This window comes from Elaeis guineensis, chromosome 1 (assembly GCF_000442705.2).
Source record: "Elaeis guineensis isolate ETL-2024a chromosome 1, EG11, whole genome shotgun sequence".
Classification (NCBI taxonomy): domain Eukaryota; kingdom Viridiplantae; phylum Streptophyta; class Magnoliopsida; order Arecales; family Arecaceae; genus Elaeis; species Elaeis guineensis.
This window is the reverse complement of record NC_025993.2, coordinates 171,097,907-171,112,456: the sequence shown is the minus strand read 5'-3', so window position 1 is coordinate 171,112,456 and position 14,550 is coordinate 171,097,907. Positions and strand designations below refer to the sequence as shown.

The 14,550-nt window shown below is 34.5% G+C and overlaps 1 protein-coding gene across 5 annotated transcripts in view; it reads left to right on the top strand.

Moving 5' to 3' along the window:
• LOC105039550 (nudix hydrolase 3) overlaps positions 1-14,171 on the top strand; it is a 35,602-nt gene extending 21,431 nt beyond the window's left edge. Inside the window, exons 8-22 of one of the 5 annotated variants that reach the window (XR_012136674.1) lie at positions 103-209; positions 924-1,095; positions 1,298-1,548; positions 1,677-1,758; positions 4,465-4,530; positions 6,546-6,623; positions 6,693-6,788; positions 8,092-8,198; positions 8,356-8,524; positions 9,431-9,514; positions 10,219-10,313; positions 10,401-10,491; positions 10,893-11,039; positions 12,670-12,804; positions 13,942-14,171. Coding sequence is in view for 3 of the 5 variants with exons in the window: in XM_073248326.1 (XP_073104427.1) it covers positions 103-209; positions 924-1,095; positions 1,298-1,548; positions 1,677-1,758; positions 4,465-4,530; positions 6,546-6,623; positions 6,693-6,788; positions 8,092-8,198; positions 8,356-8,524; positions 9,431-9,514; positions 10,219-10,313; positions 10,401-10,491; positions 10,893-11,039; positions 12,670-12,732 (1,608 nt within the window). In the remaining 2 variants the exon portion in view is untranslated. Of the gene's footprint in view, positions 1-102; positions 210-923; positions 1,096-1,297; positions 1,549-1,676; positions 1,759-4,464; positions 4,531-6,545; positions 6,624-6,692; positions 6,789-8,091; positions 8,199-8,355; positions 8,525-9,430; positions 9,515-10,218; positions 10,314-10,400; positions 10,492-10,892; positions 11,040-12,669; positions 12,914-13,936 lie in introns of those variants that run through there. The other 4 variants (XR_012136675.1, XM_073248326.1, XM_073248329.1 and 1 more) reach the window with 4 other exon arrangements.
• Positions 14,172-14,550: the final 379 nt, after the last annotated feature.

Here is a 14,550-nt window from a genome sequence, read left to right as displayed (position 1 = left end):
TTTTTTCCCAATGTATGCTTGCGTGCAATATGACCCATACTGCATTTAAAAACTGTGCAGTGAAGTTATGGGATCGTGATTAGTCTTCTTTTGTCTTTTCAGGTTTGGTATAGCAATCCAATGCTAAGAGATTGGTTGAAAGAGCACTCTAATGCTTCTAAGTTAGATCAGTTAAAATGGATGTATTATTCCATCAATAAAAGTCCATGGTAATTTTTTCTGAATTGAACTGCTGCCTATTATATTTATTTATACAGACTCTATGATGCCTATTATAATTTTTTCTAAATTGAACTAGTGCGTATTATATATATTTATACAGACTCTATGGTGTGCAATCTCCATTGTGTAAGGCTGTTTGGATTTCTTTCTAGGTCACTATCTTTAACAACATTTGCATGGTCTTTGTTTATAAAAGTTGTTTAAATTCCATGTATATTGACATGACTAACATGCTTATTAGCATTTTGATCAATTTCTATCACATTGATATCACACTTTTTGACTCACAACCAAAGTTGCCGTTTATGCTACAGATCATTTTATAATTCTTCAAAGAAATAAGATTTTCTTGTTGCATCAGAACTGATGAGGGTATCCCTCTCTTCCATTATCTACCAAACAAGAGTAACTAAATTTATAATAACAATGGAGTATTTGAATGGACATTTAACATGCTTAACAGATTTAACAAATTCTGTAAGCTTAACATATCATGGCTATTTTCCAAATGATTTATTCTTAAAATACATAAAGACTACTACTGCACTATTGATATTTCATTTCCTCCAAATATACATAAGGATCAAGCAAATGTTAGTGTATATTATAATACGCACACGCACACATACATACATACATATATATAAACTTTATTTACTCCTGTTTTCTACATGGTGTTGAAGTTTTACTTGCAATAACAGGTCATGCCTGGATGAAAACAAGGCATTTTTAACAACAGCAGATTCTTCTTTGAAGTTACTCGTTGATGCTACCAAGCCTGTATCTGGTTGGAAGGGAATTGAATATAGGGTTGCTTTCCCTGTGGTGAAGCCCCCTGGTGCAAATTTCTACCCTCCTGATATGGACAAAATGGTATTTGACATGTGCAGTGCTGTATCACCTTTTGCTAGACAAGTACAATTATATCAGTTTCTGCTTTTATGTGCTTTGTAGTGTTGACTTATATGACATCTTATTCTTTATGCAGATACAACTAATCATTTCTCTTGACACCAACATCATCCATGATCTTTCTTTCTGTTACTACTGCTGATACTTTTATTCTGCTGTTTAGGAATTTGAACTATGGAAGCAGACTCTAAGTGACAGTGAACAAAAAGCTGCAACAGGATTTTTTACTGTAATCAGAAGGCACGATGATACTTCATTTTCTGCAGCATCTCGTTCTAAAGACCGTGTTGCATCTATGGAGCCCTTAAAATCAAATAATTTATTTATAGTTCCATTTTCCCAAGAGTATAGAACTTATCTTGTGAAAGCAGCTGAGTTGCTTCATTCAGCAGCAGAACTGTCTGACTCTTCTAGGTAAGCTGATGTTAGTGCCTATAAAGAAACTTGTTGGAGCTTCAGAACTTGCTTAGTATAAAATTTTGCACCTTTGGTTTTTGTTTCAAAATCTAATGGAATTTTTTTTTATTGGCTTCTTTCGTAAGCCTGAAGAAGTTGCTGAAAACTAAAGCAGATGCTTTTCTATCCAATGATTACTATGAATCTGACATAGCTTGGATGGAGTTGGTTAGTATGGTTCCTATTTTTATGCTATTTTTCACTGTTTATAGTATAAAACTGGTATAATCTTTTCAATCCTTCTTTCTCTTCTGTAATTATTTTATAGTTAATACTTAGGTTATAGTTTGTTTTTGCATCTTTAAATGAAATTAATTTCAATTTGTCATCTTTTTGCTTCTTATGATGTTCATAATTGTTACCCAAATGAAATTTCTTATTCAATGTAGAATTCACGGGTATGCCAAAATGTAGATGCTGACACAAAGTCTATAGTTTAAATGGCTTATCCTATTTATTCCTAGATTCACATTTAGGGATATAAAAAAATTGTTAAAGAATGGTCCATGACTGTGATATATGACTTGTACATTTAATTAAAAACATTTGTACTGTTTAGTTGCATTGGTATGCATACTAAAGTTGAGCACTTTATACTTTAATGATGGTTCACCGTATGTAACACCTTTCCATGAGTGACTAATACGCAGGTAGAAAGAGTGCATACATCTAGCATGCAAAACACATGTAGCTCCTGACTAGGCCATATGCCTTGTTACTAACATCAACTAGTCTAATGGCCAAATGCTGCAAACCTAGGTAATTATGTTGCCACGTGATGATAATTAGATTAATGCACATCTTGTTCATTAAAGATGAGAAAGGTAAACTTTAGACCTGCCTTGGAACAGCTTTTGTCCTTGCTGCTGTCTTCTTTCCCTTATACATGCTACTGTTACAAGATGAAGGCCTATAACATGAGGGTCATATAAAAGCTGTGATTTTGATGCTTGCCTGTTTATTTGATTATCTATCCTACCTTTCATTTTCGTATCTATTTGATATCTAGTAAATAAGAGTTCACTCCATGCTGTCTTTATGTGTCATGCATTAATTTCTTGCATAAAATATCCAATAGAGTAATTGTTAAAAACAGCTAATGTCATGGAGCCTATTGCTTACATTGTAATATCTATATTTAGAACAAAGCTATCTTCTGGCTGTGCATTGAGAAATTTCTTGCATTTTTTTCTTTTATGTTTTGGGAGTGGGGTGGGTATTTGCATCTTCTTCTTGGCTTGTCATCATGAAGCATCCTGTTCTCATATATGGTGCCTCAACCAAGGAAGCATATGCATGGGTATACATATAAGTGAAATGGATGTGATTAATGGCAATGCTGATGATGCCAATTGCAGATTCTAAGTCACCAAAAAACCCCAAAGGAAAAGAAAGTTCCATGCAAATGGTGGATAGCATTTCTATGGTCTATAAGTATGATGCCTATATTACATCGTTTTATCTTTTAGATATTCCCATATTATTATAACAATCTAATCTTTATATATGCATCGTGTGAGGAAAATTCTCAAAAAAAAAAAAGTTTTAATAAATATATAATTGGACACTTTATTGGGTTAAACCATGATTTTCATTTTTCTGGTTCAGCATAAATTTGAACGTTAGCAGGTAGTACAGGGAATTTTATTCTGGAACAAAGTTAAGTAGCTGTACTATCACAAATATCAACAAATTTATGAACTTAAGCAAATGGGTTTCCGTAAGTATTAGTTAATACAACCATTAGTAAACACGAAAGCTTCAATTTAATTAATTTCATCATTGTAACCCGTGGAAAGCATCACTGTTCCCTTCCATATAGGTTGTTGTGGCACAAATGTGTATCTTTTCCTATTACAACTGGCGTCTGACACCCTACTTTGGTGGGCTTTTCTTTTGGTGGTAGTTAACACTCTCCTCATTTTGCATACCTCTCACCTCCATGTGGATGATTGACTAAATTCATTGGAGCAACTTAGACAATGAACCATTTACCTAATCAGGTTGTCTCACTTTCCAAGCTTACAGATACTATTTTGGGATGGAACAACCTACTATTCCACTTCAAATGTGTGCTAAACCTGGGGATTTGAAGGTTCAAGGTTAAGTCTAGAAAGTGTTCCAAGCATATCTTCTATAGAGTATCTCTAGAAAGTGTTCTGAGCATATTCTATGCCAATATGTAGGTACCTTTGAATATTTTATGCATTTTGAATTGTTCATAAGGACCTTCAAGTGAGAATACAAGTTCCTGGTAATTTATGTATAAGGAAATTTCATTCTCGTTGCTCCAGTCACTAAACTATATCTTGGATGTATATTGTGTCTCTATTGTAGTCATGTTTGAATAGTTTGAAATGTTCATATGGTTAAATGATAGTGAGAAGTTCTTTGAATTGTTTCTCTCTATACAATACTTGTTTTCACTTTGTTAATTTCGTTTGTAAATTTCTAACAAACTTTTAACATAACCAAGCACATATATGCCTATTTCTCTCTACCCTGAACATTTTTTTTCCTTGTAAACCTATGAAGAACTTGATATTATTTGCTGTACATATATGTGAATGCCACATGCTTTCTGATAGCATTTGTATGTGTTACTGAGAATATTGATAACTAACTGGCCAATCAAGATATCTTTAAGTAATAAAAGTTGCAGATCCTTTTTTCTTTATAATAGCAATTTCATTATGTTTTCCTCTTGATGGTGCCCATAAATCATGCTTGTTGTTTAAGGAGCTAAACAAAATCAGTTCATCAATTTGCGGGAGATTATTATTATTATTTTTTTAGATTATTATTATTATCATTATTAGTCTCAATAGCACAAATTACTGCCTTGAAGTTCTCATTGTTTAGTTTGTTGTGTAGGACTCAAAATTGGATGTCACTATTGGTCCATATGAGACATATGAAGATGCACTTTTTGGATATAAGGTAATTCTTGTGTTATACAATATACACGCTTGGTCTCACCTTCTTACTATTTCTTTGTGTGTTGGTATAAACATTTGGTCTGTCCTTTTCCTAACAGCCATTTCTTTATGTGTCGAGTAATATGATTGTCAAGAGGCATTGTACTTGCAAGATTAAGATCATAATGCTTGTTTTTATGAAAGATTTTCTATTTCATCTTTCCTCATCCCATATAAATATGATTTGTTAAGGTTTTAAGAATTTCTCGAGATATTTGCATATTTTCAGGTTCGACTAATTACTTTTATCTTTCTTTTTCCCATTTTAGCTTTTCTTCTCAGTGTGTTTTTTATCTCCACCTTTATGTAAGCAATATAAATCTGCCTCTGCTTTAAAAAAGCATTGTTTTTCCTTTCATTATTATGATTTTTTACCCAACTGTTCTTTGGGTGCATGTTGCAAAGTATTTGTCATGGTCATTACAAAATGGTAGGGCATGAATATAATGCTCTAGATTCACTTGAAAACAGCTTTGAAAGTTGACTGCATGCCTTTTTCATTAAATTGAGAGAATATGGACCATAAGTGTGTGATGCAGGCTAGCTAGGCAAGCCTTCATGAGATCAAAGCAACAAGAAAACTTGAACTATAAGAAGAAAATAAATATAAAGGGACAACTGATGACCTCATGCCAACTCCTTGAGGGTCTTTGACCTCTCACGTCCACTTCTTCGGGGAATGCTCGAAGCCTCGTACCAGTCGCAGATCTCATGTGATTGTGTTCTAACACTACAGCTTGGTATGTGGTATAGTGCTGTAGAGGTAGAATGAGCAAGCAGTTGGACATCTAGCGTGCAGCATGATGGCCTTCTCTGATTGTAGAGCTTGATGGAAGGCCTCATCAAGTGTCTTTAGTCGGTGCAATGCCATTGTAGCTTTTATGTCAGTCCTTAGGCTATGTTGTATCTTGCGGTGTGGTGTTCATCATGGTCGGCAAACTCGAACCTTGCAGTTAATTCACTGAACTGAGTGTATTCAGCAACAGTCACAGCACCTTGCTGAAGTTGTAGAAGCTTTTCATAAATTTGATTGCCATAATCACTGGGCAGGTACTTCTTCAGCTTTTTGTGCATAGCATCCGAAGTGTTAATTGATAGGCATGGGTATAATCTTTGACTGCCTGCCACCAAATTTTGGCTTGGCCTTTGAGCATGTTTCTGACAAACTCAACACTTCTTTGCCCAATAAACTTGTACCAATTGAGATAATCTTCAATGATTGTAGGCCAATCAATAAAAGTGTTTGGATCCAGTCAGCCTTGAAAGTCAGCTACCTCAACTTGAACCATTGTGTAGATGTTTTCTTCGGGGTCATGAACTTATGCTTGGCAGTTAGAGGCTTGGGAACCTCTTCGAATTCATTGTGTTGTGGCTGGAGTTACATGCCTAAGGGTGTTTCTTGGGCATTTAGGTTGCACAGGATGCCCATCAAACATCAAATCAATGCTGTGGTTGAGCAACACCGTCATCAAGTACTGGTGGGGATTAGGATTGCCACTGCTAGTGTTCTGAGTTGACATGATCGGACCATTGTTCAGCTGCATATAAACTATTTTGATGTAGGGGTGTTGGCAGCTATGATTTGCCATCAAGCTGCACTAGAAGTTGGCTTTGGCTCAAAACCTAGGTCAAACCTACTTGGGAATCCAAACCTGACTTGGAGTCTATGGCCCTAAACTTCAAGTAGTACAAAATTAGGAACGAACAGTAATGGATAGCCTATCCGTCTATCCGATCCTCTTCCAAAACCAACTTGGATTAGGCTTGTTACAGGTTGCCTTCCAAAAGAGAGCTTGCTTTTGTGGGGATAGCAATAAAACAGATTTTTTTTTTTTCAAAAAATATTTTTTTTTGGGAAAAGATTTCTTTTTACTAAGAAGAGGGAAAATGCTGGATCAAGTTCTGTTCTTGAGAATAAAAGCGGTATAATTATTCAAATTTTGCTGGTTCTTATCAGTTTTATCATTTATTATTAAGGCAACATTTGAGGCATTTGTTGGAGTACGAGATGACATAGCAACTTCTCAAGTCAAACTTTTTGGGGACCATTTGCAGGTAAATCTAGTTATTTTCAGATCAACTGTGTAGTCCACTCTTGTTGTAACAGTGACAGTATTGTATTAGGATTTGCAACGGAATCTTCCTTTGGACAGTAAGTACAAATCACAAGATGTAGTTGCAGCTCCAATCCGTGTAATCCAGCTTCTTTATAATGCAGGGGTGAGTTTCCCGTTGCTCTTCACAATCTTCCTTATTTAGTAGCTTCATGTATGAGCCTGCAGGTACCAGTGTTATTAGTTTTACTTACGTTTGGTTAATTTATGGCTACAAATGGAAATATGTGTTATGTTTTACTCAGTTTTGACAGCATCTATGATTTGGAACTATGTGGTCTCTTTGTTGATTGCCAATTAATGGAAATTTCTAAGTTACAATATTATTTTGGAAGTGTGTTGAATTTTTCATCAAATGGGTGCATTTGGCTTTCTAAATTGGATTATTCAACCTTCTTTAATTTTATTCTTTATCTGATTTCTGTAGTTTGATCTCCTATAGTAATAACTTCTGAATTGTATTTTGGTAGAAATCCTCAGCATAAGAGAACTGAATGATCACTCTCATAGTTGAGTTGGATGAGTGTTGAGTTGTTATGGCAATATGAATTTTGTTGACAATACATGAAATAAGTGTTGAAATGGAGATCACAAACAGCAATTGAACAAGAACTGCTCGAGGAGTTAATATGACACACCTTTGTTCTCTGCATACACTGCCAAATGGATGTTGATTTTGCTTGAGGTTTTCTTACTATGAGCCTGTACATTGATTGGGCATCATATTGTATAAACAAGAGTATGCATGTGCCTGTCACTGGAATGTTCTATTAATGTCTTTTGATGTATAAACTAGTCAGCTTAGTGCCCTGCGTAGGTTGTATCTATCTGACTCTTACCTCTTTGAATTTAATGTTATTTGAGCCCAGGATCACTGTATTAGGGCCACAATTAAAAGCTTTGAGAAAATGTTATGAAAGGTTGGCTGAATTTTTGACAATTCCACCAAAGTATCATGATAGATGCCTTTTTTCTTTTGTATCATATGTAACAAGATTATAATCAAAATCCGCAGTTGATCTTTCCCCAAACAATTTAGTTATAGGGACTCACAGCCATTTATATACTCCTTTCTTTGAATCACATGCATCGAGCACGGTCACGTGATGAAACTTTTCTGGTTTTGATGGAGCCTGTTTTGGCTGGCCTTAAGTACGTAGGAACAGAAAGTTTAATCAGGCTGACAGCTTTGGCATTGATTATAAATGTGCTTTCTTTTTACTATATTGTTTTGAATCTGAAAAGAAAAAATTTATATAGCTTTAACAGCCTACATGTTTTATACTATTTTGTTTGTCTATATTTACAAGGAGGTTCTCAGTATCTGCCAGCAGTCACAAAGTACATATAGTTTGTAGGCTCGGTCATCTTAGCAGACATTAAATCAAAAACGATGTGTGACATGTCAGGATGTGAAAGGCCCCCAAACAGTTGCTTTTAATTTACCAAATGATGAGTGCATAGTAAATGAGCGTGGAACATCAATGGTGTTGCTCAAGAATGTCTCGGAGGCCAAGTATGTATCAGCTTTGTTTCGAATGTTCATTTATTTGAAATGAATTTTAAATTGTCAGCTTCTCATATTTTGCTGGTTGTTGTTGATCAATTGACATACTTTTTCAATACTGAAATTTGTTAAGAACATTGCAAATTCTGATCTGTATACTTGTCAGGTTTAAGCATATTCTCCAGCCTATATCTGATGTATGCATTAAGGAGGAACAAAAGAAATACGTTGATTTTGAGTCTTTCTATACTCACACAATTTGCCATGAGTGCTGTCATGGAATTGGACCTCATACCATAGTCCTTCCAAGTGGTCAACAGTCAACCGTTAGATTGGTTCGTTTCTTCATCTCTTTTTTTTTTTTGTGTTGGATTCTATTAATTAGTTAATAGCCAAACTTGTCACACGAACATAAACGTTGATATGCGTAGCTTATTTTTTAACATTTTCTGATTAACATCTTGAGGCATTTAACAATGCTTAGATGCCTTCATGACTTACATGTTGTAAAGAAAAAAAATTAAAAATGCCAAGAAGCTATAGTTTGTTAAATGGAGATATATTTTTTTGTTTGGGAATTTTCCTTGGTTCTTTTTTTTTTTTGTGTATGAGTCAAGTATGACATATTTCCATTGCTTATGCATGTGAAATGCATGTGTTTGTGCATGTCCTTTGTGTTGGTGGTGGTAACTTAAAAAGTTGAAGCTTAACTGATAATTGAGCTGCTTTCCCATTGCGATGCTGTAATATCAAGGATGGATCATGGAGATACCACAAGAAGACATTTTTGGCTTAAGACTAGTATGCAAGAATCATCCAGTGTCCATCATTGCACTCTAAAGCTCTTTTCTCCTTTTCATTCTACCTTTTTTTTGAGGAAAAAAAATCAATTTTTGAAGGGAAAGTTTTGCATTGTAATGCCACATGCTTCGTTCAAAAGAAAAAATGCACTTAGTGAGAAGCTGCTTGAAGCATAGAATACATCAAATGTAGAAAATTACCACTATTTACATGGAAACATGTAGTACATGTTTTGTGAGTGATCATTATGGTGGGGTTTGTTTGTGTCACATTGGTTCTTCATCATCATCATCATCATCATCATCATCATCATCATCATCATCATCATCATCATCATCATCATCATTTTTTTTTTTTTTTTTTTTTTTTTTTTTTTTTTTTTGGGTAAAAGTTGCATTAGTTAGTCTTATCTGACATATTTTCTTATTAATGATGTTAAGGAACTTCAAGAATTCCACTCGGCCTTGGAAGAAGCAAAAGCAGATATTGTTGGCCTCTGGGCACTAAAATTCCTCATCAAGCAGGTCAGTGACCTACTAACTTCCATCCAATTATCTTGCACTGGGATAGAGTAATTTTAATTGTTTTATGGTAGGTCATTTTGAAACAAACAAATATTTTCTATGAGTAGTGGCTAGCATCAAATGTCATCGTTGATATATGTAGAACTGTACATTGCTATTAGAATGTTGTGCATTACATGGTAATAAATATGTTGTTGTAGAAACTAGCATTGCATAAATTCTTTTCCACATTTGACTCTCATTTTCATACATGGGTTATTTTTATATCCGATGTTTGGTCCACTGCAAAATGATGATTGTTGTTATCTTGTCTAATCTATACATGAGGCCGTCAAATACCTGGCAAGAAGAAAAAGACAAAACCATATGACTTGGGAAGAGTTCCAAACCACCTGGCGTACGAAGAGAGCTATTGAGTGGTTGAGTGAATTTTTAAACAAAAAAGCAAGATAAAAATCCACAATGTTGTTGGTTTGCAGTGATGCATTGATATGCATGTGTGTATGCCAATGTAGAATGATTTAGGCTGGCATGAATGGTACAACCCATTATGGCGCCAATAACCTACTCTACTGCCACCATCAATTTATAGCTACGGTGAACTATGGTCGGGCAGTTTTTATCATTAAGAAGAATACTCCTTTTTTATTTATTTTATTGTAAATTTTATTGTAATGGACTATCTGTTTGTTCTATTTTTTCAGGAACTGCTTTCGAAGAGCTTAGAAAAATCTATGTATGTATCTTTCTTAGCAGGATGCTTTCGCTCAATACGTTTTGGACTAGAAGAAGCACATGGGTATGGATGTATTATATATAGTCACAAATACCTCTAGTAATCAGAGTTAACATGAATGGAAATTTGGCTTTGGGTATTTGAGAGCAGGAAAGGGCAGGCATTGCAATTTAATTGGTTGTACGAGAATGGAGCCTTTATTTTGCACTCGGACGGAACATTTTCTGTTGATTTTACAAAGGTACACACACACACACACATATATATATATAGACACACACACACATACATACATACATACATACATACATACATACATAGATACATATATACATATATACATACATAGATACATAGATACATATATACATATAGATATATACATACATATATACATATATATATATAGATACATAGATACATATATATATATATATACATATGTATACATACATATGTATACATACATATGTATACATACATATGTATACATACATATGTATACATACATATGTATACATATGTATGTATACATACATATGTATACATATGTATGTATACATACATATGTATACATACATATACATAAAATATTCATAAAATGAAACTTGCCAAGGCTTGTAATTGTTTTTTCTTTTGAAGATTGAAGGAGTTGTTGAAAGCCTCAGCAGGGAGATTTTGACAATCCAGGCAAGAGGCGATAAAAATGCTGCAATGTCACTTCTTCAGAGCTATGCAAAAATGACACAGCCATTGAGCATTGCTCTGGAAAAACTTGAAAGAATTCAGGCATGGATTTCTCTCACTATTTAGCAGTAGATGTGTATTTTACAGAGTTTGACTTATTTATTCTTGTAGAGTTATACCTGCAAAAGTAAGTCTTTGTTGGGAGCCTTTGTTCTTCAGCTTGCACTTTAGAAACCTGCTGGCATCTTAGAACTGGGATGACTTTGGTCAGCTGCTAGCTGGTCATACATTAGTTTTCATGGATGGATTGTCATCAAGGATTTAGGTCTTAGTGGGACGTTCCACGGACGCTAGGACCGGATACCATCCCATGTGTTAGGACAAAGGCCATCTCGCTAGTGGACATCCCATCTCAAGTGTTGGGATGGGATGACACAGCGGTGCGTCCCATTGCATGGAAAACTGGAACAGACCTGTCCGATGGGATTTAAAAGCTTAATTGTCATATTGTATGCTGGTGATCTGAATTTTGGCAATTGAAAATTAGCTCAATATACACAGCTTGGTCTGGTTAATGTATTGCGAGATGAACCCTATTTACTTGACACAACTATAGGGATTCAATCACTCCCTTGGGTTAAATATAATATATTGAAATGGCTTGACGTTGTCCCTAATAACAAAGAATTGGATGGTCTCCAGCAAATCCGTATATAACAGTTTGATTAGGTTTATCTCCTATGAAGTTTACAGCTTGTATGCATATATGGATGTCCTCCAAGATCAAGCTCTCACTTAGAATTTTGGTTTTGTAAAGAAGGGTTTTACCTCCTATGGTAAAAGGCTCTTGTAAAAATAAGAAATTTTTTTAAATACTTTAATGTAGAACTACTTACAAGAAGCTAATCCTATTACCATTGGGCAATTCCATTGAAATTGTGGGATCCTTGAGGTATCTTTTGCTGTTTATGAGTACATCTTGTTAAAACATCTTTTATAACATTTTGCTGTCATAAGATCAAGTTTTTATTTATTTAATAGCATTGTTAAAAAATTCCGTTTCAAAATGAAGAAAGACTATTTTTGCAGTTTTTTTCAGTTTCAAGATAAGATAAGATCTGTTTTCAAATTTTTGGTGCTGATTTTCTTAGTCTGAAGCAATAATTATTTCAGAATGCCAACGCAAGCTTTGTTGCATTTAAGTTCTAAAGAAATTCAAGACTCATCACATTGTCAATTGTTTTATAACTCTTAAAATCTTTGTATTTTGATGGTTATCTATCAAAAATTTAGTAAATCTTCAAGGACGATCCTACTTTTCTGATGCAAAACCTATCAGTCTTAAGTAATACATGATATTATCACATGAAGTGCATGCTGTAGATATTAAAGAGCTGGTAATCATTGGGTCATCAGGACCCATCACATAATTGAACTGCAATCTTTTCTTGCCTTGGATAAAGATAGGAGGAGAAAGTGTTTTGTATTTCTTTAAGTATATCATGCATCATGAGAATGATAACCTGTATTAAGTTATAAAGCTTAACTTGGTACGAATAATGAAAGTGTTAAATTTGTGAGTTTACTAGTTCATTGGATCATCTGATCATTCATGTACCGCAATGAGCTACTGTTGCTGGAGGAAAAAAGTCAAACCAGTTTTTTGAATTGTTTGTTTATTTGTTATAAGAAGCAGTTCCCTTGGGCTTATCCAATTTTCTTTTGTTTCCAGGTGCCTGTAGATATTACTCCTATCTTCGATTCTGCTGATCGAATATTAGGCCAGCTGCATTGAGTTGTTGAGAAGTTTGGGGGTACAGAGCATTTATTGAATGTATGGGGGTAACGGTCGCTGATTTGAATAATAGTTAAGTTTTTCCATCTGAGTAGGATAACTTTAGTTTTTAGTAAGGAGTACAGTGTATTGTTTGCCTTAATTGTTTATCTCACGACATCAAATATTTTGATTTAGATTATCAGTCCTTGCATATATTTCAGAATTATACTCTAGGAGAACATATGCCCATGTCATGTGTCCAACTCACATGTGGGGTTTGGGACATGACATTCCTCATAGCCTGAATATATGTATATATATATAAATATAAAACCTATCTTCTCAATATTCTTAACAATATTTTTATGTCAACAGAAAAGCTTATAGGTGTCCCTTACCTGTCCTCTCTCACCTGAGCTGTCCACTCATCAACCACCTGTGAAAATGAACGTATTAGTTGAGATTTTTGCTGATTGACTGGAGGTGCATGAACCTTTGAAATTATAGTCGTATAGTTTTTGTTTTATGATCACTAGTAAAATATCGCAACCATAACCTTTGATCTGGTCACCCATAACTAATAACACATCAATCTTAAAAAAAAAAAAACTGTAATTTTTGGACAAAAAAAATGATATATGAACTGTTATTGTGAAAACTTTTATTGGTGAAATGACGACCACAAAACCTTAGCAGCATAGAAGCATAAACTATACCTTAAACTATATCATGAAACACAGCAAATGATTGACTTTAGTGATTAGTAATATGAATTTCCAGATGTGTCTATTTGCAATTTAGAATGCTTAAAAGTAATTATAGAGCAATAGGTGGTTTATGGAAGGATGAGCATCTAAATAATACATAGTTTATTGGTCATGGGTTTCACCAATAAAGGCCACCAATATGTGCAAGTTCTGCAGTTTTTATTCCAATGAGTTCAATTCTTATGTTGCAGCTAACTCCATTTTCATGAGGTTACCTGATAAACTTAATAGCAAAGCATAGTGCATCGAAGCATTCTTACAACCTACAAAAGTCAGTAGAGAATTTGAATTAACATAACGATAAATTCTAGCTAGTTAATTTGCATAAAGATGCTATAGCAACTGCTCATTTTACATTCATCAATGCAAAGCTAACACTTTATCATAAACCAACAAAGTTCCTTGCCACGACTGCTTTTCAAGCAAGTTCTAAATAAAAGCATGCAATTCTGTAGCACAGACTGGAAATGCGATGAGAAGAATGGCAAGAAAAGCTACCAAAGGTCTTGTGAACCATGGACTGGACCTTGGCATGTAACCAGAAAGGTGCAGGGTGCATCACAATATATATCGTACTATGCTAATTTGTGTCAGACGTGGAAAACTGTGCTTTAATACTTGTACGAAAGTTGTATGAATCGTTGAAAGTTTTTCATATAACAACAGTGAAGGACCAGGCATGTTTCTCCATCAGTCATTGCCACAGAAAGTGTTGGTGCATTAAGCTTATGCAAGAAATTATCTTGGTAATTATCCCTTAATTCTTTCTTAGCCTCGTCAAGTTTAAGATTGTTTCTCTTTTGATAATTTCTACTGATCATTACATAAATAAAGGATCATTAATCAAATAGCCTAGGCCCAAGGAAACGTAAAAGCCTTGTCAGAAAGAAAATGTAGGCAGATCTAGAAGTTACAAGCATCCAGGTTGTTCCAAGTAGAGTCACTTTCGAAAATTCAAAAGACACGGTTAAGAAACTAGCTTGCCAATTTGGTAAAGCCTCTTGTGTCGATACAAGACAACTGGGCTCAATCCATCCCTTTGTCAAGTATAGGGAATTTTGTGCATCCG